At 39.1% G+C, this 24,499-nt stretch overlaps 2 protein-coding genes across 2 annotated transcripts in view; one reads left to right on the top strand and one right to left on the bottom strand.

Moving 5' to 3' along the window:
• Positions 1-870: 870 nt before the first annotated feature.
• LOC148346752 (phospholipase B1, membrane-associated-like) overlaps positions 871-24,499 on the top strand; it is a 27,863-nt gene continuing 4,234 nt past the window's right edge. Inside the window, exons 1-38 of the mRNA XM_088324512.1 lie at positions 871-986; positions 1,085-1,138; positions 1,216-1,276; positions 1,339-1,373; positions 1,457-1,511; positions 1,602-1,653; positions 2,139-2,204; positions 2,558-2,623; positions 2,698-2,759; positions 3,568-3,643; positions 3,918-4,004; positions 6,856-6,921; positions 6,997-7,068; positions 7,184-7,255; positions 7,351-7,411; positions 7,581-7,639; positions 8,647-8,720; positions 8,800-8,843; positions 11,166-11,274; positions 11,401-11,452; positions 11,508-11,588; positions 11,662-11,727; positions 11,800-11,900; positions 19,802-19,883; positions 19,960-20,064; positions 20,126-20,221; positions 20,331-20,402; positions 20,588-20,665; positions 20,878-20,938; positions 21,305-21,363; positions 21,585-21,652; positions 21,723-21,766; positions 21,855-21,954; positions 22,048-22,099; positions 22,174-22,254; positions 22,322-22,387; positions 22,455-22,549; positions 22,628-22,709. Coding sequence (XP_088180638.1) covers positions 929-986; positions 1,085-1,138; positions 1,216-1,276; positions 1,339-1,373; positions 1,457-1,511; positions 1,602-1,653; positions 2,139-2,204; positions 2,558-2,623; positions 2,698-2,759; positions 3,568-3,643; positions 3,918-4,004; positions 6,856-6,921; positions 6,997-7,068; positions 7,184-7,255; positions 7,351-7,411; positions 7,581-7,639; positions 8,647-8,720; positions 8,800-8,843; positions 11,166-11,274; positions 11,401-11,452; positions 11,508-11,588; positions 11,662-11,727; positions 11,800-11,900; positions 19,802-19,883; positions 19,960-20,064; positions 20,126-20,221; positions 20,331-20,402; positions 20,588-20,665; positions 20,878-20,938; positions 21,305-21,363; positions 21,585-21,652; positions 21,723-21,766; positions 21,855-21,954; positions 22,048-22,099; positions 22,174-22,254; positions 22,322-22,387; positions 22,455-22,549; positions 22,628-22,709 — 2,670 coding nt within the window. The 5' untranslated portion in view covers positions 871-928. The remainder of the gene's footprint in view (positions 987-1,084; positions 1,139-1,215; positions 1,277-1,338; positions 1,374-1,456; positions 1,512-1,601; positions 1,654-2,138; positions 2,205-2,557; positions 2,624-2,697; positions 2,760-3,567; positions 3,644-3,917; positions 4,005-6,855; positions 6,922-6,996; positions 7,069-7,183; positions 7,256-7,350; positions 7,412-7,580; positions 7,640-8,646; positions 8,721-8,799; positions 8,844-11,165; positions 11,275-11,400; positions 11,453-11,507; positions 11,589-11,661; positions 11,728-11,799; positions 11,901-19,801; positions 19,884-19,959; positions 20,065-20,125; positions 20,222-20,330; positions 20,403-20,587; positions 20,666-20,877; positions 20,939-21,304; positions 21,364-21,584; positions 21,653-21,722; positions 21,767-21,854; positions 21,955-22,047; positions 22,100-22,173; positions 22,255-22,321; positions 22,388-22,454; positions 22,550-22,627; positions 22,710-24,499) is intronic.
• Positions 15,658-19,297, bottom strand: LOC148346753 (uncharacterized). The gene is made up of 2 exons (XM_088324513.1): positions 16,549-19,297; positions 15,658-16,419 (listed from the first exon to the last, which is right to left on the bottom strand). Exons 1-2 carry the CDS (start codon positions 18,035-18,037, stop codon positions 16,016-16,018), a joined length of 1,893 nt encoding a protein of 630 aa, XP_088180639.1. The 5' UTR covers positions 18,038-19,297; the 3' UTR covers positions 15,658-16,015.

The following is a 24,499-nucleotide window of genomic DNA, read 5'->3' as shown; positions in this document are numbered from 1 at the left end:
CTGTACTATTTATAAAGTCTTGTTTAACTTAGATCTCATTGCAAAAGTCAGGCTTAATGTGCTGCACGTCTGCGCGGCGCAGGACTGCTTTTTTAACATTTCGCTCGAGGGGGCGATTTTAGGTTCAAAACTTGTGTCTGGCTGGTTAAAACATTTTTTTTAATTTGACTTAAAGTAGAATAACATGTAAAATTGAATTATGATAACATTTTAACTGAAATATTTTGTTCAATGTTTTTATTTCAAAATGTTGTTCGATCGATTTTTTTACGCCTTTTTTATCAATGGAATTTTTGGTTTAAGGCCGTTTTTATTAATTGCATGTTCCTTTTTTAAATTGGATTATGGTACTCTTGGGCTTTCACAGTGACATACTCCCAACATTATACACTGGAACCTCCACAGACTCCTCTGCTATTCCCCAAGTGACACTCGCTGAGCAAAATGGGAGCGGGGAGGAGGGCAAGACCGGTCAAATGGACTGAATCATTTATTTCTGACAATTTTCATTTTGTTTTACTTTACTTATATTTTGGCTAGTCATTTTCATAATAAATAAGCATATGTTGTCCTTTTTTTAATGTGAAGAGTTTTAAAAATACTATAAATTTAGGGGATGCGTGGGTTGAATTGGGGGGTACTTGAAAACCCCCTAAAACAGGCGGGTAAGACCATGTTTTGTTCAATGATGACTGAAGGTTACGGTTGATGGATCTACTTTCACTATTGCTTTGATGACATTTTATGAGGTGTCTGGTTATCGTTATCGTTTTTCTTCCTTGTCGATGTTCTTTGAACACGGCTTCTGAGGCCACGCCCCTACGATGCATTTATTATGGTCCTTTCATGGACGAGGCTCAGGTAAAAACTGATAGCGGACACACAGAGGTTGACGGCAAAGAAAGGAGAGAAGAAAAAACATTATTAAATGAAGATGATTCCATTGTTAATTGTAACCTACTTCCTCACGTTCTCGTGGGCAACAGGTCGCTATCTAGATATAATCATTCTAAATGTATTTTATTTTGAACATAACATGATGTTTTGTTTTTTTTGTATGTTATTTTTGTTCTTTTGTTTTTAGTAAATGGGTTGCCCTGTGATCAGATGCTCCTGGCTCAGCAGCCTCCATTGAATGGTAACATTAAGAACACTCCAGGCAGCATATCAAATACAGGGATATCATTTTCTTGATTTTATTTTTAATGTTTTTAGTGGACAGTGTCAGACCTGCCAATGTTGACGTTTTCGCTTCTGTTGGACTGCATGTTCACAGGTGAATTTTATTATTTTGTCATTTTATTTCAAAAAATTAAAGTGTTTTCTTTCTCCCTATAGCCAAGAGTTATCAACCACAATATCAAGACTTCATGGTGAATTTTCAAAATTTATAAAAGCTTCTTTCACGTTAAATTGACATTTTTTAAAAACATTTGTATTCACCTGCTACCATCAGAGCTCCTGAGCATTTTTAAAACCAACATTGAGACTCTTCAGTTCGACACAGACAGGTAAAATCTTCTTCACAATAGTAAGAATGACAAAATCATATTTCTTAAAATGGGCTTTCTATTTTAAAAGTGTAAATATTGCGCTTGTAGCACACTGCTGGCGCAAGCAAAAGAGGCATCATTCAGACTCCAAAGTCATCAGGTATGCTTGCATTATTTATTCCTTGTGTGTATATAAGGTATTCAAGATATTTATGTAATATTTCGTATAAATATTGAATAGTACAATATAACACACACATATATATATATATATATATATATATATATATATAAAATAGAATATACCTTTTGTCATTGTTACAAAATGGGTTAAGATATTGTGACAACAAAATTGGGCATGACACTCCAGTCGCACACATTCACAGTGAAGTAAAGAAACAAAGAAGATGTTATATAAAATAATATATACAATTACTTTATATAAATTAAAATTATTAAGATTATATATAAAAATCTGATTAAAAGTAAGGATTAAATGTTGTCATTATTTCATTATAAATAAAAAAAATAAATCAAATGATAAAATATAAAATACAATGAGTTTTGTAAAATAGGATATTTTAAAAATGTATGAACACTGTATTCCCTTTTGGGGGGATAAAATCCTGATGATATATCTTTCAGCATTCTTGGAAACTGCTGTTGCTTTTTGTGCAAGTGGACCGTCCCTGTGCATGTGACCAACAAGAGGTAAAGACAATATCTAAACAGTTATGTGTGGGGTTGAACCCCTTAAATTATACTCATGATGCATTTAAACTTCCATAATGTAAAGTAGAATAGTTGAGTGAGTCATCTGCAGCCTTGTGTTTTTTGATTGGAAAACTGAGAAAGTACATATTTATCTGTCAGCGACACTCATGCAAGGATAATTATTATTTTTTTGTCCATGCGTTTATCCATGTTCATCACACCATGATTTACGAGTCAGCGCTTTGGGAAAAATTAAGCAAGCGGCACCATAAAAATCCAAGCTGATGAGTACTTTTGAGATAAAGAAAAAGTTCAAGGCGTCCTTGTGCGAGTTGTTCCTGTTCCCGCAGGTGCAGCCTGTTATCAGAACCGTGGTGAGCGAGGTGGACGCCGCTTTACAGCTTCTAAGTGCTCAGGTTCACTATTCATGTTTGCTATGCCGGCGCTCACTTTTTTTTTTGTCTCGTCTGACCACTCGATTGTGCTGCAGCTCAAGAGGACTCTGGTCAGTGTTGCTCAATGGGACGGAGAGGAAGATGCTTTTCCGAGCAAGTATGTGCTTACCTCGCATGTATACATGTCCTATGTTTGCAAATCAGGTGGGGAAACAGTAAACAAATGACACTTAGTTAGTAGCAACTCTCTTCTTCCATTGCTTAAACAAATAAAACAAAAGTGAGTACACCACACAGGGAACATGCACAAAATGTCCCCAGTGCACACATTTATGGTAAACAGGTAAAATGGCATGGTGTTGGTAGGCCGATAGAAGATTGAATTCAGCTGCTTGGGGTGGTCAGTGGTCAGGAGCAGCAGTACGCAATTTGGTCGCCAGAGGATGTTAGAGACCCCATTAAAGTAGAAAACATGAGAGTAAATATTTATCAATTTTGTTGGTATGTGTTAGTGGTTCCCTGACACCAAACCTAGCTAAAGACTCTCACAGATGCATAAAGCACAACTGTGTAAAGCTTCACATAAAATCAGTTCAGCTGTTTCAGAGCCTATATATTGCATACAAACAACCCCCAGGAGTTATAAAGTAGATTAGGTAGGTAGATTATGTAGGTAGATAAGTAGCTAGGTAGGTAGTTGGACCAGGTTGGTGGCTAGGTAAAAAGATTAGGTAGGTAGGTAAGTAGATGATGGATTGATTTAATTTGAATTTTCTGTTATTATCCATGCCATTATCAGTTGGGGGTGTGCACTCTATTGGTGCCAAACAATATGTGTGTGTTTATTTGATATTATTCTATCCAACATGACACTGAAGTACTCTAGGTGTCATTTCTTTAATGATGCACCGTATAAATTTTTTTCTATACGCTCTCTAATTTGATTAATTCATTTTTCCCCCAAGGTCATGTTCATGTTTGGAACAAATTCAAGACGGAGAGGCCCGCATTCTAAAAGCCATGCGGATTCATGCTCTGCAGGTTTGTCGCTCTTATTTATAAATACATTTGTTATTCAGGTCTATAAAACCATACCAGTTTCTGATCTCAAGGTCGTCCTCTGACACAACTGATTAAAATGATTCAAATCAGGTTTGTTAAAGAACAGAAACAAGACATCTGAAACTCCCTCAAAGACTAGAATTGGGATGAGGACTTTAGCATTTGCAGCTAAACCCAAACTGCGAGCAGGTTTTGTGAGAAATTCACAACAAAATCGACTATCAATTCAAGCTCCTCCGATGATATGTTTCAGGCTTCTTTGAGGGATCTCCTGGCGGCCCAAAAGTGGTACAGAGACGATTTTAGTGTCATCCTGCAGGATAAACCTCTCGTCCGACTGGTGAATATGACATTCGAAAGTCCTACTTGGCAAATATTAACATGTTTTCAATTTAAATTAAATTAACATAGGACTGAGATGACAGAGTTTAATAGTCAACCTATTGGTTGTGATATCAGAATGGCGTTCCGCAGGGTTCAATGTGAGGGCCCTTGCTGTTTTCATTGTTTTAAATGATCTCATTATTTCATTATAAATAAATAAAAATCAAATAGTAAAATATAAAATAAAATAATTTTATAAAGTAATGTTGTATTAAGCAATCCAAAATTCATTTTTATTTCTATTTTTCATTTTTTAAAGACATTTACGATCCCTAAGGAAGGTTTGTAATGGTAATATATGTTTTGTTTGCACTACACTTACCCCCCCCCCCCCTCCCCCCCCCCCCCCAAAAAAAAAATCCTGGCAGATCATTTGGCTCATTTTAAGTACCGTATTTTCCGCACTATATGGCGCACCATGTTATAAGGCGCACCTTCAATGAATGATATATTTTAAAACTTATGCCATACATAAGACACACCCCATTATAAGGCGCTATAAGTGCATGCTGGTTTAGGATCAGGTAATTGTGCAATTTTGTAATTGTAATCCTGTGCAGTCCTTCGAGACATTTTTGGGATTAAGGGCTATTTACGGTAAATAAATGTGACGACTTGACTACAGTAGAGAATGTAGTTACTTTATGCAACCTCTAGATGTTGCCACGCTCAAGGGAATGTCAACAAAATATTCAAAAAGGTCAAACTTTATTAACAAACAAGCTTTCCACAACTCCATTCACTCCCAAAATAAATAAACAGCCGTTTTATTATTTTCTCTGAGGTAAAGCATTTTCGTGACACATCTTTGACATCTTTGAACAACATCGACATATCATTTTATTTTTTGTCCATTTAGTCAACACGCAAAGAAAAAAACGTCTGATACTGTTATTTTAAATGAAACGTTAGTGCAATCGCAATAAAGTGACACTCGTAATGTGCAAAAACAACGAGTGCAAAGCAATAACATAATAACTGTAAAATGTAAAACGTAAACACACAAAAGAAAAACAAAGATCACTCTATAAGCTCCTCATCGACGAATCCCTCGAATTCTTCTTCTGCTGTGTTCGAATTGACCATATCTCAGTGAATGGGCCATCCAACACGTCCGGTGTTTTTGTGCCAGCGCTGTTGCCTTCATACGTATAGTTATCGTACTGACACTTCTGCTTGCCGCTCTTTGTTGAACAACCCACTGTTCAAGTGTCTCCTCTAACTCTGGCCATCTTGCTTTATTGCCACGGAAACTTTGTTGAGTTTTCCTTACTTGGTGGAGCTTATCTTCATCCTTTCTCCACTTCCGTACCATCGATTCATTTAAGTTTAACTCTCTCGCTGCCGCTCTATTGCCGTGTTGTGCTGCGTGACTGATCGCTTTGAGTTTAAACTCGGCGTTGTACGCGTGTCTCTTAACAGGAGCCATTTTCTTATACAAATGCACGTATGAAAGAGAATCTCGCTCTCTCTCTCTCTCTCTCGCTCTCTCTCTCTCTCAAACGTGACATTCTGAATAATTCTGCGTTTGTTTAAGGTAAATTGTGCTTTACATCTTCACCAGTCATAACCCTGGATTCAGACAAATACTGTATTTGTTGAATATGAATTAAGCAGTTTAATGGGGTAGCCATTTTGCCACTTAGTAAACAAATACAACACGAGCCCCGGCAACTACCAATCGTTTAATATTTCCCAGTATGCACAGCGCGAAAAATGGAGTCGGCGGCTGTTTCTCGTAGTTGCGAGACCTTGCGAATTTAATATTGAGCCATATATAAGGCGCACTGTGTTATAAGGCGCATGGTCAGCTTTTGAAAAAAAAACAAGACTTTTAGGTGCGCCTTATAGTGCGGAAAATATGGTATTACTTTTTATTTTGCTACAATTATAGCTTTTAAAATAGTAAAGAGAAATAATTCTTAATTTAATAATCATTTCCCCCATTTTATTTCTGGTCTTTTCTTTTCTTTTCTTATTTTACTATTTTATAACTTTTGAATGGTTATTTTAAAATTATTTTCATATATTTATCATTTTATGTTATTATTTAATTGTTAGAAATAATACTTGAAAATAAATAAATGAAAAGAAAAACTATCTCTTACTATGCAAAAATGTTACTATTAAAATTATGAAAATAAATCTTTTAACAAATGAGACTATATTCTGTCAACAAACGACTCATAACCTAATTTTATTATAGATCTTATTATTCTGAATATAATTAATTGATTAGAATGACTGAAAAATGACAAAAAAATCGTTTTGCTTGAAGCTGATTTTCTTTACCTTTTCACATTGCACTGTATACTATTTTTTGTCCTAGTTATTTATTTATTTATTTTTTAACAATTTTGAAATAGTTAAAACAGGGTTGAAAATTATGTTAAAAAGTTTAATAAGCCAGATCAAAACTTGTTCCTATATATATACTATATACTACTATATACTATACTACTATATACTATATATATATATATATATATATATATATATACTGTACAAATTTTGTGTATCTCCTATTTAGATCAGATGGTGTGAAAATAGTCTGTTGTTGGCAATAGTTTGTGCAGCCCTTTGAGACTCTTTGTTATTAAGGGCTATACAAATAAACGTGACTTGACCTGACTATTTGGCTGCAAAAAAAATGCACAAGGAATATATTACTTAAAAAAAGAGAGCCACAAACTTAAGTCCAGTTAAGTCTCTTGTCGCTGCCATGGCGACTCAAGATGTTCATATCATTGCTTTATTATATTCAAAGAATCCCATGTTTAACAAGCACAAACTGTCCACTTTTGCAGCCTCTCTCTGGGCCACGAGCATCACACCAGACTGAAAAACTGACTTGGCAGTTGTGGACCAACCTGGTGAGGCCCGACACAATCGTTAGCAACACATTTTTAAATCTGGCGACACTCGACTATTGTTATATCCAATTTCAGCTGCAGCCCGCGAGCTACAAAGACAACACAGACGACAATGGGGACGTTATTGCCTTGCAATGTCCAACTCTGGTGAGTCTGTCTTGAAGATTTCAAAAGTTTGCACACCCCCAGAAAACAAAAATCTCTAGCATTTAAAAAAGATAATCACATTCCTATTTCTCTCCTTCCCGTTGATCCCTTGAAGGACCATCCCTTTCTGAGGACAGAGGGAAATTCGCCTTCCAATCCTCTTGGCAACAAATCTCTCATCCAACCCGTAAGTTTAGGGTCGCCGGAAATCAAATGGGAGTGGTGGTGTTGTGCGGCTCTTGTCTCTTTCTCACTCTGGACATTTTGTATGCGACTATTAAGAGCACCGGCACGCCGATGCTCTGCGAGGATGTCGCTCCTTCGGATTCTACACCAACTTCGGGTACGTCCATCTAACCTTATTTTTATGAATTGAAATCATACACAGTATTCAGTAATGTTTTATAATGCTTAATTATCTGTTGCTTATCCGTATTTTTCCTGCGCTATACCAAATACATGATATGTAGTTGAAAGATCCGATGATAAAACTGTGCTTTGTGTCTTATCAGTGCACGAACTAAGGCCAGCTGATATCAAAGTGGTTGCTGCTGTCGGAGACTCGCTGACAGTGAGTGAATCTGATTGCAGATGAAACATTTTTTCTTAATTTTTAGGGGGGCTTTTGAATGCAATTTGTCATCGTTAATCAGTGTTTTCCTTACATGGGAAGATTCTGGCAGAGAACTGTTAGGTGTTAGGCTAACCTCGTGTAAACCATTGAAGAAAAGCAGCAGTACTGACATATGATACAGTAATTTACCTAATCACCCACATGAGTATTACATTTTTTAGACTTAAAACTCACATCAGTAATTTGGTCTGTTTACTCTCCAATACAATACCTTAAAATAGTATGGCATTGTGATTGGAACAACAATAGTTATTTTTAGTGAAATAAGATAATGAGCAGATTTTTTTTTGCATTGAACTTCTCATCTATCATGCTTTGTGGGCCATGTCATTGCTTTTCGTAACAAGTGTATTTATTATTCAATAGTTTACAAGGAAAACCTTCCTGTGTGGAGTTTGCATGTTCTCCCTGTGCTTTCGTGGGTTTCCTCCCACATTCTAAAAACATGCATGTCAGGTTCATTGGCCGGTTAAAATTGTCCCCATGAGCGAGTGAGTTCCTGTGAAGGCTCCAGCACCCCCCGCAAACCTACTGAGTATAAGCGGTGCAGATAATGGATGGATAGTTTTCAAGGGCAGATATTCATCATAGATCTCGCTTTTTGATTTTACTCTGAAAATGCACCCTATTGATGCATCTAAATTCAAAATGTACAGAATTTTCTCCTGGGAAAGCATGCCCCCATTGACTTCCTAGGCAGGGTCTCTCAGCATTCTATGGAAAACAATGGGTTATTTTTTGTTTTTCGAACGACAAACCAGAACTTGAAATGGCATGCAAATTAACAATTTTAATTCTAATTTGAAAAGTGTCTAGCTTTAAAAAACTATAAATAAAAAAATGGCTATGCATTCTTTTGAAAGCTATCATCATATTTTTATTTCATTTTTAGCAAATGTTAATATAATATGAATAGAAATAGAACATGTTTATTTTTGTGTTAGGCAGGGAATGGAATTGCATCCAGCCCATCAAACATTCTGGACGTACTGACCCAATATAGGGGATTGTCTTGGAGGTGCCTAAATCTTCACCAAAAAACATTATTTATTTATTTCATTAATCTGTAAATTAATTTATTACCGTGTCTCATTCAGTGTTGGCGGGGATGGCAACCTCACCACTGTGACGACACTGCCCAGTGAGTATTTTTGCTTTGAAAACACAATTCAAACTAGAAATGTCCCATTCATGTTTTGGGACCCCGAGTCCAGTCCTACCAATAATGACTCTGGATCAGATACTTAAAATGCAGTCAAAAAAAAAGTATTTGAACACCCTGCTATTTGCTATTACTCCTACTTAGAAATCATAGAGGGGTATGAAATTTTCATCGTAGGTTCATGTCCACTGTGAGAGAGATAAACTGAAAAGAGAAATCCAGATATCACAATGCATGATTTTTATCAATTTATTCATGTGAAAAAGCTGCAAATAAGTATTTCAACACCTGCGTATTAATCTAGAATTCTCACCCTGAAAGACCTGTTAGTCCGCCCATTAGAAGTCCTCTTGCACGCCATGTATCATCCTGAATTAGATGCAGCTGTTTGAGGTTCCACCCCATACAATCAGTAAGACTTTAACTTGTAACATGTCGAAGACCAAAGAGCTCTCCAAAGACACCAGAGACCAAATTATACACCTCCACAATGCTGGAAAGGGCAACGGAGCAATTGCCAAGCAGCTTGGTGAAAAAGGGTCTACAGCAATCAGTGAAAAATGGAAGAAGCTAAACATGACAGTCAATCTCAATCTGAATGGAGCCCCATGCAAGATATCACCTCGAGGGGTCTGATTCTAATAAACGTGAGGAATCAGCCGGGAATTACAGGACAGAAGTTGTTCAATGACCGGAAAAGAGCTGGGACCACCCTTCCTTAGGTTACTGTAGGTAATACACTAAGAAGTCATGATTTGAAATCATGCATGGCAGGAAAGGTTCCCCTGCTTAAACCAGCACATGTCAAGGTCCGTCTTAAGTTTGCATATGACCATTTGAACGGTACAGAGGAGTCATAGGGGAATGTTTTTTGGTCAGATGAGACCAAAATATAACGTTTTGGTCATAATTCCACTAAGCATGCTTTGAAGAAAAAGAATGAAGAGTAAAATCCAAAAAACACCATCCCTTCTGTGAAGCATGGGGGTGGTAGCATCATGCTTTGGGGGTGTTTTTCTGCACATGGGACAGGACGAGTGCACTGCATTAAAGAGAGGATGACTGGGGCTGTGTAACTTGAGATTTTGATGAACAACCTCCTTCCCTCAGTCAGAGCATTGAAGATGGGTCGTGGCTAGGTCTTCCAACACAACAACCCGAAGCACACAGCCAGGAAAACCAAGGAGTGGCTCCGTAAGAAGCATGTCAAGGTTGTAGCATGGCCCAGCCAGTCTCCAGATCTGAACCCAATTGAAAATCTTTGGAGGGAGCTCAAACTCAGTGTTTCTCAGTGACAGCCCAGAAACCTGACTGATCTAGAGAAGATCTGTGTGGAGGAGTGGCCCTCCTGCAGTGTGGGCAAACCTGGTGAAAGACTACAAAAAATGTTCGAATTCTGTATTAGCAAACAAAGGCTACTGTACCAATTATTAACATTCATTTTCTAAGGTGTTCCAATACTCATTTGCAGCTATATCACATAAATAAATCGTTAAAAAAAAATCATGCATTTTAATTTGTGGATTTTTCTTTTTCGTTTATCTCTCTCACAGCGGACATGCACTTACGATGAAGATTTCAGACCCCTCCATGATTTCTAAGTGGGAGAAATAGCAAAATAGCTGGGTGATCAAATACTTATTTTCTTCACTGTATATTTAGTAAAATAATGACAAATAAAAAGATCTATTATCTTTTTTCAAATCCATTTGTAGATTTTATAATAGATGTTTAACATTTATGGGCTTAAACTTGACACACGAAGCTTCTAGTAATAATAGTGTTACAGTAGATGAAGTCCTATACCAAAAACATCCTATACCGATTAAGTCACTAACGACGTTACAGAGTTACCTGTAGATAATGTATAGAGCATTTTCCGATTAAGCCCCCCCCTCTTAATAGCATTCATGAGCGCTATTTTTATGTCGAAAGTCGTCCCATCAAACCTGCTGTTAATGCAAGTGTCCAGCAGATGCCATCGATGCACCATAAAATGATCAAGGAACAATCGACATTGCCGATACTAAAATGAGCGTCGCTTGATTTTTTGCCCCCAACCGCCCCCCCCCCCCCCCCTTCAATTTATGTAGTTTTCATGTAAAAAGCGTATTTCGTAATTTGCCATAAACTGAAGTTGGAAAATACAAAATATTTTTAGTATCTGGTAATATAATATGTAGTTGAAAAACGTAACTAGGTTACAGGATTTCGGTCTTGAGAATCATGATGTTACAAGTTATTGTTTGGAAAAACAAACAGTTGTCATGCATTTCTAATTATTTTGTTCCATACTAACAGATATCCTGAAGCATTTCAACGGTAACCTGACTGGTTACTCAGTTGGGCAGGGCACCCATTACACACCCCAGGCTTTTCTCAACCAGGCTGTTACTGGAGCTAAAAGCAAGTATGTTCGTTTCTAAAACAGGCTTTCATTTTATCATCCATCGCGCGTTAATAAAAGGTCAACATGACGGATGTGCCCAAGGGCGAATTCAGCCAACAAAATTATGTTAAAATGTGTTTTAAATAGAGACATGCTGCCTCAGGTGAAAGCTCTCGTGGCGCGGATGAAAAACGACTCGGTAAGTACCCAATGAAACTGCTGCTTCAACAAATATCAAATTATTCCTTTTGCAGAGGATACACTTTAAATCCGATTGGAAAGTGATAACTGTGTTTATCGGTGGAAATGATATCTGCGACTATTGTTACAATTCTGTAAGTAATGGTTTCAAAGGTTTCAATTTGAAGCAGGTAAAACGATAAATGCTTGATTCATTTCTGTTTTCAGCTCTTTTTCTCTGTGGAGAGTTACGTTAAAAATGTTCAAGAAAGCTTGGATTATTTACACAATGAGGTAAACGTTAAACCATCGACAGTGGCGTTTATCCGCATTATGGTTTGACGTAGAGTGTCGTTTCTCTGCCAGGTTCCACGAGCTCTTGTCAACTTAATCGAACCCCTGCACATCAGCCCTTTGAGGGAAATGCATACGGACACCTCTTTAAAGTGCCCCACTTGGCTGGTCAAGTGAGTAGCGTGTCGATAAAACCACATATTGTTAGAATATGATATAATGAAATTGTGAATGTGTTTAATTGCTGTTTAAAATGACAAAAATTGTTCAAACCTCATATTGTTAGAAAATGATATAATGAAATTGTGAATATGTTTAATTGCTGTTAAAAGTGTCGATAAAAATTGTTCAAACCTCACATTGTTTATTTGCTGTTAAAAGTTTCAATAAAAATTGTTCAAACTAAACCAAGGCTGCAATTTAAAGCAAGTTAGCTTCTACAGGGTTCATAAACCTTTTTCATGGCAAAATTTAGGCACTCTTTCAATTTTTACAGTATCTTTAAAGGAAGAAATCCAGCACAGATCAAAATAACTTCTTTTAAAGCTGCATACCTGTCAACCTGTACGTTTTTGCCGTATAAAGTGCGTTTATTATGCATTTTAAGATGTGTACGACATACAAGAAAATCTGTACGGAAAAATGCAAATTGTTCAATTATGGGTACCATCCGGTATATACAGACTATTGCGAAATGGCACATCAATCAAGTCAAACGAGTTCGCCGCGGTCGCCTCCATCTCGGTACCGTTTTTTTTCGTTGCAAACGAAGCGAGCGGTTTGATGCTACTGTGCGCATGCGTCTGCTGCCTGGGGATTTCCCATCATGCATCATTCAACATCGGATTTCATGTGGTAGTTGTGTAGTGAAACGAAGTCCGTCTATTTTTAGAGATCCGGCTTTTTCGGCTCAACTTATTAAGGAGCGCCGGCTCTCAAACAGCTCACTTGCTTTGATGCATTATATTATAAATTATTATGTTGTATAAAGAAGTTAAGAAAAAAAGGAAGTGTAAAAGGAGAAAATGAAAAAAGACAGGTTTGTGGTTATCCCTTTAATCAGTTTATCACCAACACTAATTTAATGCAGAAAATGAAATAATAATTTGAATAAGAAAATGTATTATTCTACTTAATTATATTTGCATGTATTTTTTCCTTCTACAGTACAGTGAATGTCCAAGCTACTTAATTTTTGAACTTATTTTATAGTACACCTCATTCATGTCGAGCAACTCACAAGAAAATGTTAATTAATAATATATATATATGATATGACGAAACACATGTACAATATAACATGTTAAACTACATAAATAAACACCCTTGAAAAAAATATGGTGTAAGATTATTTTGTATTTTGTAAGGGAAAATACAACAGTTTGTAAGGGCATGGAGCCGTGGAGGTTGACAGGTATGGAGTTGACTTTGATGACTAAAATAAAGGTGCTATCTTGCTGCTAGCACACACTTTGTGCTATTTTGCGCTGTTTCGGTCTATGATCTAGGATAATTTTGTGTCAATGGGCTGCTATTTATGGAAGTTAATTCTGCAATTCTTTCTCAACAATGCACACAGACCTTCAATACGTCACACCTGTTTACAAATATGGAAAAGGATCTAAAGGTGTGAGGAAGTAAAGTCGGCTTGTAGGCTTGGTGCTGCAGCCAGTAATTGTTTTCATCCCTTCCCACACCTCCTTCATGTTGTTGTTCTGCAACTTCCTCCTGTACTGCTCCTTCCCTTTCCGGAGCTGGACTTTGAGCTCCTTCTGTACCCGTTTTAGCTCCTGCTGATCACCATTTTTAAAGGCCCTCTTCTTTTGGTTCAGAAGGCACTTGATGTCACTCGTGATCCAGGGCTTGTTGTTGTCATAGCAGCGTACAGTCTTTATAGGAACAACATTGTCCATGCAGAATTTAATGTAGTCAGTAGTGCAGTTTGCCATCTCCTCAATGTCCCCACTGCTGGACCCTAGCAGGACATCCCAGTCCGTACGTCCAAAGCAGTCTCTCAGAGCCTCCTCTGCCTCGGTGGACCATTTTCTAAAAGAGCGTGTGGTTGTTGGTAGCCTCCTCACTTTTGGTTTGTACTGTGGTTTAAGCAGAATGAGGTTGTGGTCTCCTTTTCCAAGGGCAGGCAGTGGTTTAGCGCTGTAAGCATTTTTGATATTCGCATACAGGAGGTCAATAGTCCTATTTCCCCTGGTCTTGCAGTCCACATACTGGACGAAAGAGGGCAGTGTCTTATCAACAGTCACGTGGTTGAAGTCCCCAGAGATTAACATTGCAGCCTCCGGGTGTTGTGTTTGTAGTTTTGCCACCGCGGAGTGGATGACGTCACACGCTACTTCCGCATCAGCGCGCGGTGGGATGTAAACAATGACAGCAATGGCGTGTCCGAACTCTCTGGGCATGTAATAGGGACGCAGACTTACGGCCAAAAGTTCGACATCACGGCAGCAGATAGAAAGCTTTGTTTTTACATGCCCGGGGTTACACCACCTCGTGTTCACGTAGTTAGCCAGTCCCCCTCCTTTGCGCTTCTCACTGACTTTTGTGCCTCTGTCAGCCCGAACAGCGCAGAAGCCGTTTAGCGCGATGTTAGCGTCCGGGATGCTAGACGTGAGCCACGTTTCCGTAAAGCAAAGCAAGCTGCACTCCCTGTATGCTTTGATGTCTTTCACAAGCACAGCCAGTTTGTCGATCTTATTTGGTAGGGAGTTGAAATTCCCCATGATTATTGACGGTACCGTGGGCTTATATCGCCACTTCGCCGCTAGCCGCTTAGCCTTTACCTTAGCACCGGCTCTGCAACCCCGGTAGGGTCGCCTCACCTCGTTAGGTAAAAGGGGGACCGCGCCGGCTCGAGAATTCTTCAGGTCGAGGAGTAGATTTCTTGAATATACGTATTTTTGCGCGTTAAAACCCATATCCATAGGATAGAAAGTAATCCAAAGTGCTACAGAGTTGCAAGGCACTGAAAAAGTAAGCAAAAAAAACAATAAATCACAAAAGTAGCGAAAATAACACGGGAGCTGCTGGAGTGGCTGCCATTCGTGACGGCGCTGGAAGTAGTAGTAGTGTAGGCCTCCTTCAAAATCTGCAAAAAGCTCCTGGAAATATTCTATGAGACAGTAGTGGCAAGCGCCCTCTTCTATGCGACAGCGTGTTGGGGAGGCAGCGTCAAGAAGAAGGATGCCTCTCGTCTCAATAAACTGGCTAGGAAAGCGAGCTCTGTTGTGGGCAAAGAGCTGGACAGCCTAACAACAGTAGCTGAGAGACGGGCACTGGAAAAGCTGCGGTCAATCATGGACAATCCATCGCATCCACTACACAGCATTATCTCCAGACAGAAGAGCAGTTTCAGCGACAGACTGCTGTCACTGTCTTGTACTACGGACAGACTGAAGAGATCTTTTCTTCCTCATGCCATGAGGCTCTTTAACTCTACCTGGCAGAGTAAAAGCCCACAGTAAACCACACCACCTACATTGCATATTACCGAATCTTATTGCAATATGTATTCTGTGTAGCACTATTTAGTTATTCTATATAACACGCTACAGTGGGCATTTGCACGTCACACTGGGTATTTGTATATTGTATTCTTTTTGCTTTATTATTGTATTGTTTTTAGCTGAGGGATGCTGCTGGAAATGTGAATTTCCCTTTGGGGATGAATAAAGTATCTATCTATCTATCTATCTATCTATCTAATAATGGAGTTTCATAAAGAAGAGAAAAAAGAAAGTCCTGTTGTTGTGTATGTAGTAAAGTTGTAGTAGGATTCAAGACAAGCACGGACGGTACATTCATAGAGTGTTTACTTAACTTCTTCCTCGGTAGTTCTCAAGCACAAGTACAAGGCTGCACATTGTTATACAGCGACACCGCAGGAAGGGGAGTGTATTACACGACACTACATATTCCCTTTTTTGTTAGAATAGGACACAAACCGTAGCATTAATCTGAAATACGCAATAACTCTTCGGTAAGTATGAGCTTATAGAAAACATACATTTCAATATTCATTACTAGATTAGAGGTAAATATTTATCAAAGGTAAGCAATAATGTAAGGAACTATACTGTCAATATCGAGAAGCAAAAAGTGTGTAAACCTTGTAAACTTAAGCAGACTGTATGAAGATCACATCATAAACAAACATGACAATTTTTTAAACAATGAACATTCATCATGTCTTTTTTTTTTTGAACGTCACATCTTTTCTGTATCTTTTTTTTTTTTTTAAAGACACGTAATCTTGAAGCCATGCAGGAGCATGTCATATTCGCGGTGCACTCGGAGAGGGATGTGGTGAGGGCACAGTTTCAGGTTCAGGTGGCTCAGCACCTTGGTTGCTTGGCAGGAGGCAAGCATAAGCAGGCTGTGGCGCTGAAGCAGCAGCACAGGTGGAATGGGCAATGTGGAAAGCATTCCACACCTTTCCACCAGACAGCAGATAAGTGGCTGGACCCTTTTGGGGTACCACCGTCAGTGGCTTGGTGAACTTTGAGTGTCCTTTGGCAATGATTCCAGGTTTGCGGATGCGAATCGCAGAGCCAATCTGGAAGCTGGGTGATTTTGCACTGCGACGTTTGTCGGTGTATTGTTTTGACTTCCGTTGTTTGTTTTGTATGTCTTGTAGCATGTTGCCTTTGTCAGCAGTGGGGCGCATGGAGTAAAGACCTGTGATGTGAAGCTTTGTATTCAGTGGTCTACCGTGCAACAGTTTAGCGGGGGATACTGAAGTTACGGCACGTGGTGTGGCTCTGTAAGTGTGTAAAAACTCAGTGAAGAAGGCTTTCAGTGGTTTACCTTCGATGTTGGCTGTTTGTAGACAGTCCTTGAAGACTCTGTTGAAACGCTCAATTTCACCGTTGGCCTGTGGGTAGTACACAGAGCTGCGACGGTGTGTGATGTTCCTGTCACTAAGGAATGCTTCAAACTCGGTCGACACGAACTGAGGGCCATTGTCAGTAACAATTTCCTTTGGATTACCTTCACTGCTAAACACAATGGAAAGAAAAGTCATAACAGAGGCAGAAGTAACATTTGAGCAGAAGGCAATCTCAGGCCATCGGCTGTAATAGTCAATGAGGGTGATGGCGAAGCGGCAAACAGCAGGAGCAGAGTGAATAGGACCAACAATGTCCACAGCAACCTTTTCCCAGGCAGCAGTTGGGGTAGGCACAGGCTGTAATGGGGCAGTACGTGTGGTTGCTGTTTTGTCATGCTGCAAGCAGGTGGTGCATGATTTGATGGCGAGCTCAACCTGAGAATCCATTCCAGGCCACCAGTACAAGTCTCTCAGTCTTTGTTTTGTGCGAATGATCCCTTGGTGTGTAGCGTGAGCAAGTTGGATCATTTTTTCCTGTAGCTGTTGTGGTATCACAACACGATGAGTGCCACGCACAATGACACTGTTCTGCAAGGCAAGCTCATTTTGCACACGGAAGTATGGCACGATGAGGGGGTCAAGGGCTTTTGCAGTACGAGGCCATCCCTTCTGCATGTAGTGTCGCACCTTCTGTAGCACCAGACATTCCTCACCTGCACTGGAGAGCTCTTCGGCAGTGACTGCAGCAAAATCAGGAGACACAGCAGCCACCATCTTCAACTCCATCTCCTCGGGGTCGTCTGTGATGGGGAGAGGCAAACGTGACAAACAATCTGCTTTTATATTCGTTTCCAGTTTCGTCAGCTCCTCCGACACCTTGTAACGCACGGCATATGGGAGTCTGCGTACCTTTTGCTGGACTGGAGGCACATCAGCACGCACTTTAACTCTGTGTATAAAACCTGTAGCAACGCCTAAAGCATTTGTAGTGTTGACAGTGTGACTCAACTCTGATGCGGCAGGTGTTGCAATCTGCCCATCTTGTATGTGAAGGCGAAGTGCAGTGAACAGGTCCATTCCCAGTAGTGGAGTACCGTCAGGAACTGTGTAGAAGTCAATATGTGCACTCTGGTTGCAGTATGTAGCAGTAAGTTGAAGACAGCCCAACACTGGAATTGGCTTCTTCATGTAGGTCACCAGGCGTACAGTAGGCTTTGAGAGAGGCACGCGCATGAATGAATGTCTGTAAATTCTCTCTGGCAGAATTAAGACTGCTGAACCAGTGTCCACAAGCAAGTCAGTAGTAATTGACTGTTCATCATTCGCATGGAGAGCAACTGTACACGTAAGGCGCTTTGGGACTGCAGCTGTAGGGGCTACATGACACACAGTAAGGTCTGGGACAGTAACTTCTCTCACTGATCGAGTAGGAATTGCGCTGCGGCACACTTTACCTAAATGTCCCATTCGTCCACATTGGTTGCATTTTGCATTTTTAGCAGGGCATTTGGGGTAATTTGCTAGATGAGAGTTGGAGCCACAACGTTAGCAGGTTTTGTGTGGATTCCTTTTATCTCTCGAGCGCTGTGTATGCGTGCTGCTCCGATTCCTTTTATCTCTTTGTTGCACGAGCTTCACAGGGACGTCGGGCACGTGCACAGGAGCAATAGCCTTAGCTTCTGTCATAGCGGATTCGATTTGTGTAGCAATAGTGATCGCTTTATCAAGTTTTAAGTCCGTTTCCAACAGCAAGCGTTCTCTGATCCTCGAAGAGGACATCTTCTCAATGAATTGATCCCTTATCATATCATCAGCAAACGTGCCAAAGTCACAGTTAGTAATTAATTCCCTCAATGCGGCAATGAACTGAGCAGTGGTCTCGCCCGGTCTCTGACGGAACTTGCTACGCTTTGCCACGACATTCATCTTTGGTACAAGAAAGTTTTTAGCGCATCACAGGCGGATTTGTAAGAAGTGCCAGTGTCGGGAAGGGAAAGAAAAATTCTCTGCCCTTCTGTGCCTAAACAGTGCAGCAGTAGTGCGCGTTTTCGTTTGTCCGGCATGTCGTTTGCAGTCAATGCTAGCAGGTAATTTTCGAAAATCTGAATCCACGTGGTGTACAACATCATAGGCTCACCCGGGGTTTCAAGCAAAGCAGGGGGTTGTGAGATTCCGATACAAGTCATCCTCGTCGCCATTATGTTGTGTATGTAGTAGAGTTGTAGTAGGATTCAAGACAGGCACGGACGGTACATTCATAGAGTGTTTACTTAACTTCTTCCTCGGTAGTTCTCAAGCACAAGTACAAGGCTGCACATTGGTATACAGCGACACCGCAGGAAGGGGAGTGTATTACACGACACCACACCTGTGCTAATAAAAAGCAGATAAATTAGCCGAATTTGGACTCATTTAATGATATTGATTGCTCCGAAGCAGAGTGCATTCAATCTTTAAATCTCAGAGACTGCTGACTTCTGCTGTTAGTTTTACTTTAGTTTATATTTGTTGCATATATTTAGAACATATGTGTCTGAATAGGTTAAAATCGAATTTTAAATATTTTTGGGGTATTTTTAGCATTTATAAATAACACGGAAGAGTTAATACTTGTATATTGTGATGTATATTTTATAGTTTTGCATTTTTAGGGATTTTGTGTTGTTGTTCGACTTTTAATATGTTCAGTGTGTAAAAATCTAAAATTGTTTTGCATTTAAAAAATTTATTTTGCAGATCTGTGAATATTTTCCAGCCTGCGAAAAATATGAAATGACTAATTAGTAAATAATTTGGTGCATAATATTTTATCCTTATTGTTAATATATCACAACAAAATAAATAAATCTGAGGATCCGTTTGGGAACCTAAGAGCCGGATGGAAGGCCTCTCGGAAAAGGGATGCAATTTCCATGACTAGTCAGATATTCCTGTTCTCTTGGATGAGAGAGTCGGGGGAGTAACACTTCACATGACAACTTGATAATTAGGACTAAAGCCACCATAGGCATCACTTTTACACACTTTTAAAAATGTTTCCTTCATTTAAAAGTGTGGTCTATTAAGTCCGACTGCCAGAAAACATGGCAATGTAAACATTTTCAAGCATTTTCAAGCACTTCACCCAAAATTCAAGCAATTTCCTGACCTTGAATAACATTCAAATTCAAGCATTTTCAAAGATTTCAACCCATACAAACCCTGCTTCCACCTATTTCTGTTCTTCTGCAGTATTATTTGCCCTTGTGTTACATTACCCAAGCCGACATCTACTTCATTGGACAAGCTTGCGCACCTTAACAGACAATATCAGGTAACGCAGAGCAGAGAGTCAAACTGCAATGTTCAAATAGTGCCACTGAACATTGTTGCTGTTCCATGTTGTGCAGTTGATGGTGAACGAACTGGTGGAGTCCAAGCGTTACGACACCCGGCCAGACTTCACCGTGGTCATCCAGCCATTCTTTAGAGAGATCATCGTTCCTAGACTCTCGGTCAGTATGACTGTTGATGTTTTTAAGACTGTATTGTCAATGTACATCTGTTGTGGCACAGGACGGCCGCCCTGATCGCTCTTACTTCAGCGCTGACTGTTTCCACCTAAGCCAGAAGGCCCACACTCAGATGGCTCGGTCTTTGTGGAACAACATGGTAGGAATCAATCGCACCTACTTTGTTTAAGGATGGATTAAAATAGTGTTTTTACGACAACACCGACATGTTAGATGGTTAATAATGATCCCTTTTGATGTTCTCCCAGCTGGAACCGCTAGGAAACAAAACCTCCATTCAGGATTTTGCCAATGACATCCAACTCAAATGTCCCTCAAAGGTAAGAGTTCATTGGCTATGCCTTGGAAATTACTCACAGTTCACTCCATTGCCTTAATGAGAACATCTGGCAATAGTGCCATAGATGGAAATTGACATAGATGAGAACCCTTGCAAATCGCAATGTCAATGGAAACTGCTGTCTGTGAGAAACATAATGTTCAAATCATTCACTTTGTTTTGCAGACGTCCCCATTTATCCGCACCTATCGCAACAGTAATTACACGTATGCTACTCCTTCACCAAAACCGGCACCTAATTCAGTAAGTTTTTCTTTTAAGCATGTTTCAGTCTTACAGGCTTTTGTAAACCTAATCTTCCTCAAACAAGTATATTTTCAGTAGTCACCTTTGCTACGACACAAAAAAAAAAAAAAAAAAAAAAAGGATTTTCAATGACGAATGTTTCTCAAAGTTATTTTCTATAGTTGTTTCTGGTCAGAAACACAAATAAAAATAGTGCCATGCTGTTTCAGAACTGGGGAAGTAACTTTTCCTGTGTGGACCTTGCACCATCTTATTCGGTGCCAACCTCCGGTGAGCAGTTCAGTCACATTAATACACAGTAAACCTGCAATAATCAGCTGTCTGACTATTTATTTAGGGATCTCCAACCTTTTTTAACCTGAGAGCCACTTCTTGTAACTAGTGCAAAGGGCACTCAGTTTGATATGTATATCTTAAATAACTACTTATCATGTTATTATGTTATCACTAGGTTGTTTATCGGAAGTAGGGTTAAATATACTGAGTCAACGACAAAAAAAATTTGTACTAGAAACTCACAATGAACCCGTACTGGTGAGTGAGAGCAAGTTTCAGAGCACTTAGCTGTTCTTAGGAGGCACCGCGATGGTGATCCCTGATGTAGATGTTCACAAAAATCTTTGCCTGTTTTTACAGTTCACAAGCTCAGACCGGCTGACATCAAGGTGGTAGCTTCAGTGGGTGACTCTATAACGGTTTGTGTCAAGCTTATTAAAACCTTTAAATTTGCTTCGATAAACCTGACGATTGTAAAATGATGAATAGAAAATAAAGGCTAGACGTCAACTGGCACTGAAAACATCGTGTCATTGACATCCAATGTTTTTCACATAAGCTGTCAGTGATTGCGTTAAGTTGCTCCAAATTCTATAGACTATTTGTATTTTCACCTTCCTTGTGTAACATCTCTACGCAGGCTGGCACCGGCGCTAGGGCGAAGAATCTTTTGGAGCTCACTCGGGAATATAAGGGCATATCTTGGAGGTAAACAAAAGTACATCAAAGCCACGCAAAGGAAAAATGACTCAAGCCAATATGTTATGCTTACCCAAAGCATCGGAGGAGACCACACTCTGGAGACGGTTACAACAATACCAAGTATGCTAATTACAAGTCTAATGCCACTTACATGTCTCTGGAGAACCGGTAGAACTTTCTATTTGTTCTTTCCACCACCCTTTCATAGACATTCTTCGAAAGTTCAACTCCGCCCTCAAGGGTTACTCCAAAGGTCTAGGTTCAAGACAGAAGGGCTTCAACATGGCCAGCGCTGGAGCAAAGACCTCGTACGTACCAGGGTTTACTTGCCTATGATGCTTTCAGAAACGTTTTAAGAATCCGACTACAAATATACATTGGTTGCGATTGGTCTGTTACAGGGACATCCACAAGCAAATCCAAGATCTCATAAAGGCCATGCGAGAACACAATGTGAGAACGCCAACAAGTTGACTTTCTGGACACCTACAAATTTGCTGTTACTGTAACCAATTTTGGCAACACAGGACATCAACTTTGACATGGATTGGAAACTCCTGACAATATTTGTAGGGGGAAATGACCTTTGTCATTATTGTACTGACCAAGTAAGTCTCAAATTAGATCGTAATTGATTCATGGTATGGATAGTCTAAAACGTTGTGTTTTCTGTAGAACAATCTGTCACCCAGGAACTACAGTTACAATCTAAAGCTTGCTTTGGACAAACTTTACCAAGAGGTAAGTTAACCAAACACTAGGTGGCTTAGTAAATCTTTAAAGCACTTTTTCTTTTATGCTTTTGTAGGTACCCAGGCTCTTGGTCAACCTAGTGGAGATAATGGAGATAGACACATTAAAACAAGTCAAGAAAAACACTCTGGGATGCGAATTGCTTCAGAGGTTTGATAAACAAAGTCAGATTTCTATGTTATTTACAGCTAATAAACGGTTTTAAACTTTTCCCACTTTCTATTGCAGAACTTCTTGCCCTTGTGTTATCAACCCAAGTGAAAACTCCCCAGAAATACAAGAGATCAAACATGTCAACCTCGAATATCAGGTATTTTTTTTATATCCAAACAGGAAAAGGCCAAAGGTACAGTAGTTTTAATAGGTTTCTGATTTTCTAAACAAAATACTTTTTATATACACACACCAATAAAATAATTTACATTTCCAGGTTTTTAGTCATTAAGAGTTCTTAATCATATTTATACAGGATTTCAATAGTTATGAAAAATTTATTGATTCATGCCTTCCTTTTTTCGAGCTACTTTTGGGTTTAGAATTATTTACTAAACTGTTAAATTCTTAACTATTGGCCCATTTATCTGCATTGAGATAATTTTCTGCCACTAGATGGCATTTGTGTTTCAAGTTGGACTTTGATCACAGAAACAAGCTTTTATTCTCACCTTTTCTTGGAACAATTTTCTGGGTATCTGAATAAATGCTTTTTAATGCAATTTAAAGTCAGAGTGTGTAACATTTACCCACTAGGTGGCACTGTAATGCCTTATGCAAACAAAAAACAGCGCTACAGAGCATAGCATAGGACCAAGATACCAGACAAACATGGCAGACTTCAAGGAAGGGATTCCACTATGCAAAAGAAATACAAATTTTCTGAAACATTTCTAAAAAAATAAATAAAAAATAAACTTGGTATGGTAGTTAATGTATTATTGCCTAATATTCAAATAATCATTTTTTTCTGATTTTTTTTTTTTTATCAATAGGAGTCACTGAATATTACACACTGTCCCTTTATGGCAGGGGTTGGGAACCTCTTTGACCCAAAGAGCCATAAAGGTAAAGTGATTTAAAAAAATGTTTTGAAAGAGCCACACCATATGTTCGGAGACAAAATTCATCAAAACCGCTAAAGCCGCTCTCCAGAAAAAAGCCATTTTTTCAGCACATTTTATTTCACTGTGTGTTATTTGATGATTTGATCAAATCCATACAACATTATTAGTTAGGGTTAGGGTTATACAATATTAATACCAGAGCCTGTGTCCCATGGCAATATACCAATTTAAATTTGTCTCCCTCTCTTTTGCTTACTTGCGTGTCAGGGCTCATTTTGACTGTCATTTTTGTCCTAAGTAATGGTTTCAAAACAAGGTGCAAGTAAAGTTCTTCCATAAAAATGATGATCACAAAATACTGCAAACAATAAGGATGTCATTGTATTTACCTTCGGTGCAGGCTGCATTGAGCGAGAGAGAGAAGGGAGTGCCTTGTGCTGTGTGCAGGGATCCGCCCATCTTTTCCGCTCACCCAATCAAATTGTTCTAGTCAAGTCAGGTCACATTTATTTATATAGCTCTTAATCACAAAAAATGTCTCAAAGGACTGCATAGATTACAATTACCTGAGCTTAAACCAACATCTAAGTGGTTTGTTGGCATTTTGGGGTATTTGCTGTTTGCTCTGTGAGTCTTCATCATAAATTATCTCAACAGTGAACATACATACAGGGAGTGCAGAATTATTAGGCAAGTTGTATTTTTGAGGATTAATTTTATTATTGAACAACAACCATGTTCTTAATGAACCCAAAAGTCTCATTAATATGAAAGCTGAATATTTTGGAAGTTGGAGTGGGGCTTTTTTAGTTTTAGCTATTTTAGGAGGATATCTGTGTGTGCAGGTGACTATTACTGTGCATAATTATTAGGCAACTTAACAAAAAACAAATGTATACCCATTTCAATTATTTATTTTCATCAGGGAAACCAATATAACAGCTCAACATTCACAAATATACATTTCTGACATTCAAAAACAAAACAAAAGCAAATCAGTGACCAATATAGCCACCTTTCTTTGCAAGGACACTCAAAA

Source organism: Urocampus carinirostris, chromosome 20 (genome assembly GCF_059441175.1).
Source record: "Urocampus carinirostris isolate Australia breed hairy pipefish chromosome 20, RoL_Ucar_1.0, whole genome shotgun sequence".
In the NCBI taxonomy this organism is placed as follows: domain Eukaryota; kingdom Metazoa; phylum Chordata; class Actinopteri; order Syngnathiformes; family Syngnathidae; genus Urocampus; species Urocampus carinirostris.
The sequence above is the reverse complement of the archived record's forward strand: the minus strand, read 5'-3'. Positions and strand labels throughout refer to the sequence as shown.

Excerpts from the sequence above, each read along its gene's own strand:
- LOC148346753 (XM_088324513.1), bottom strand. The coding sequence starts at position 18,037 with ATGGGACATTTAGGTAAAGTGTGCCGCAGCGCAATTCCTACTCGATCA. Across the intron at positions 16,420-16,548 it reads ACAAACAGCCAACATCGAAG|GTCTTTACTCCATGCGCCCC; the intron begins GTAAACCACTGA and ends TTCACATCACAG.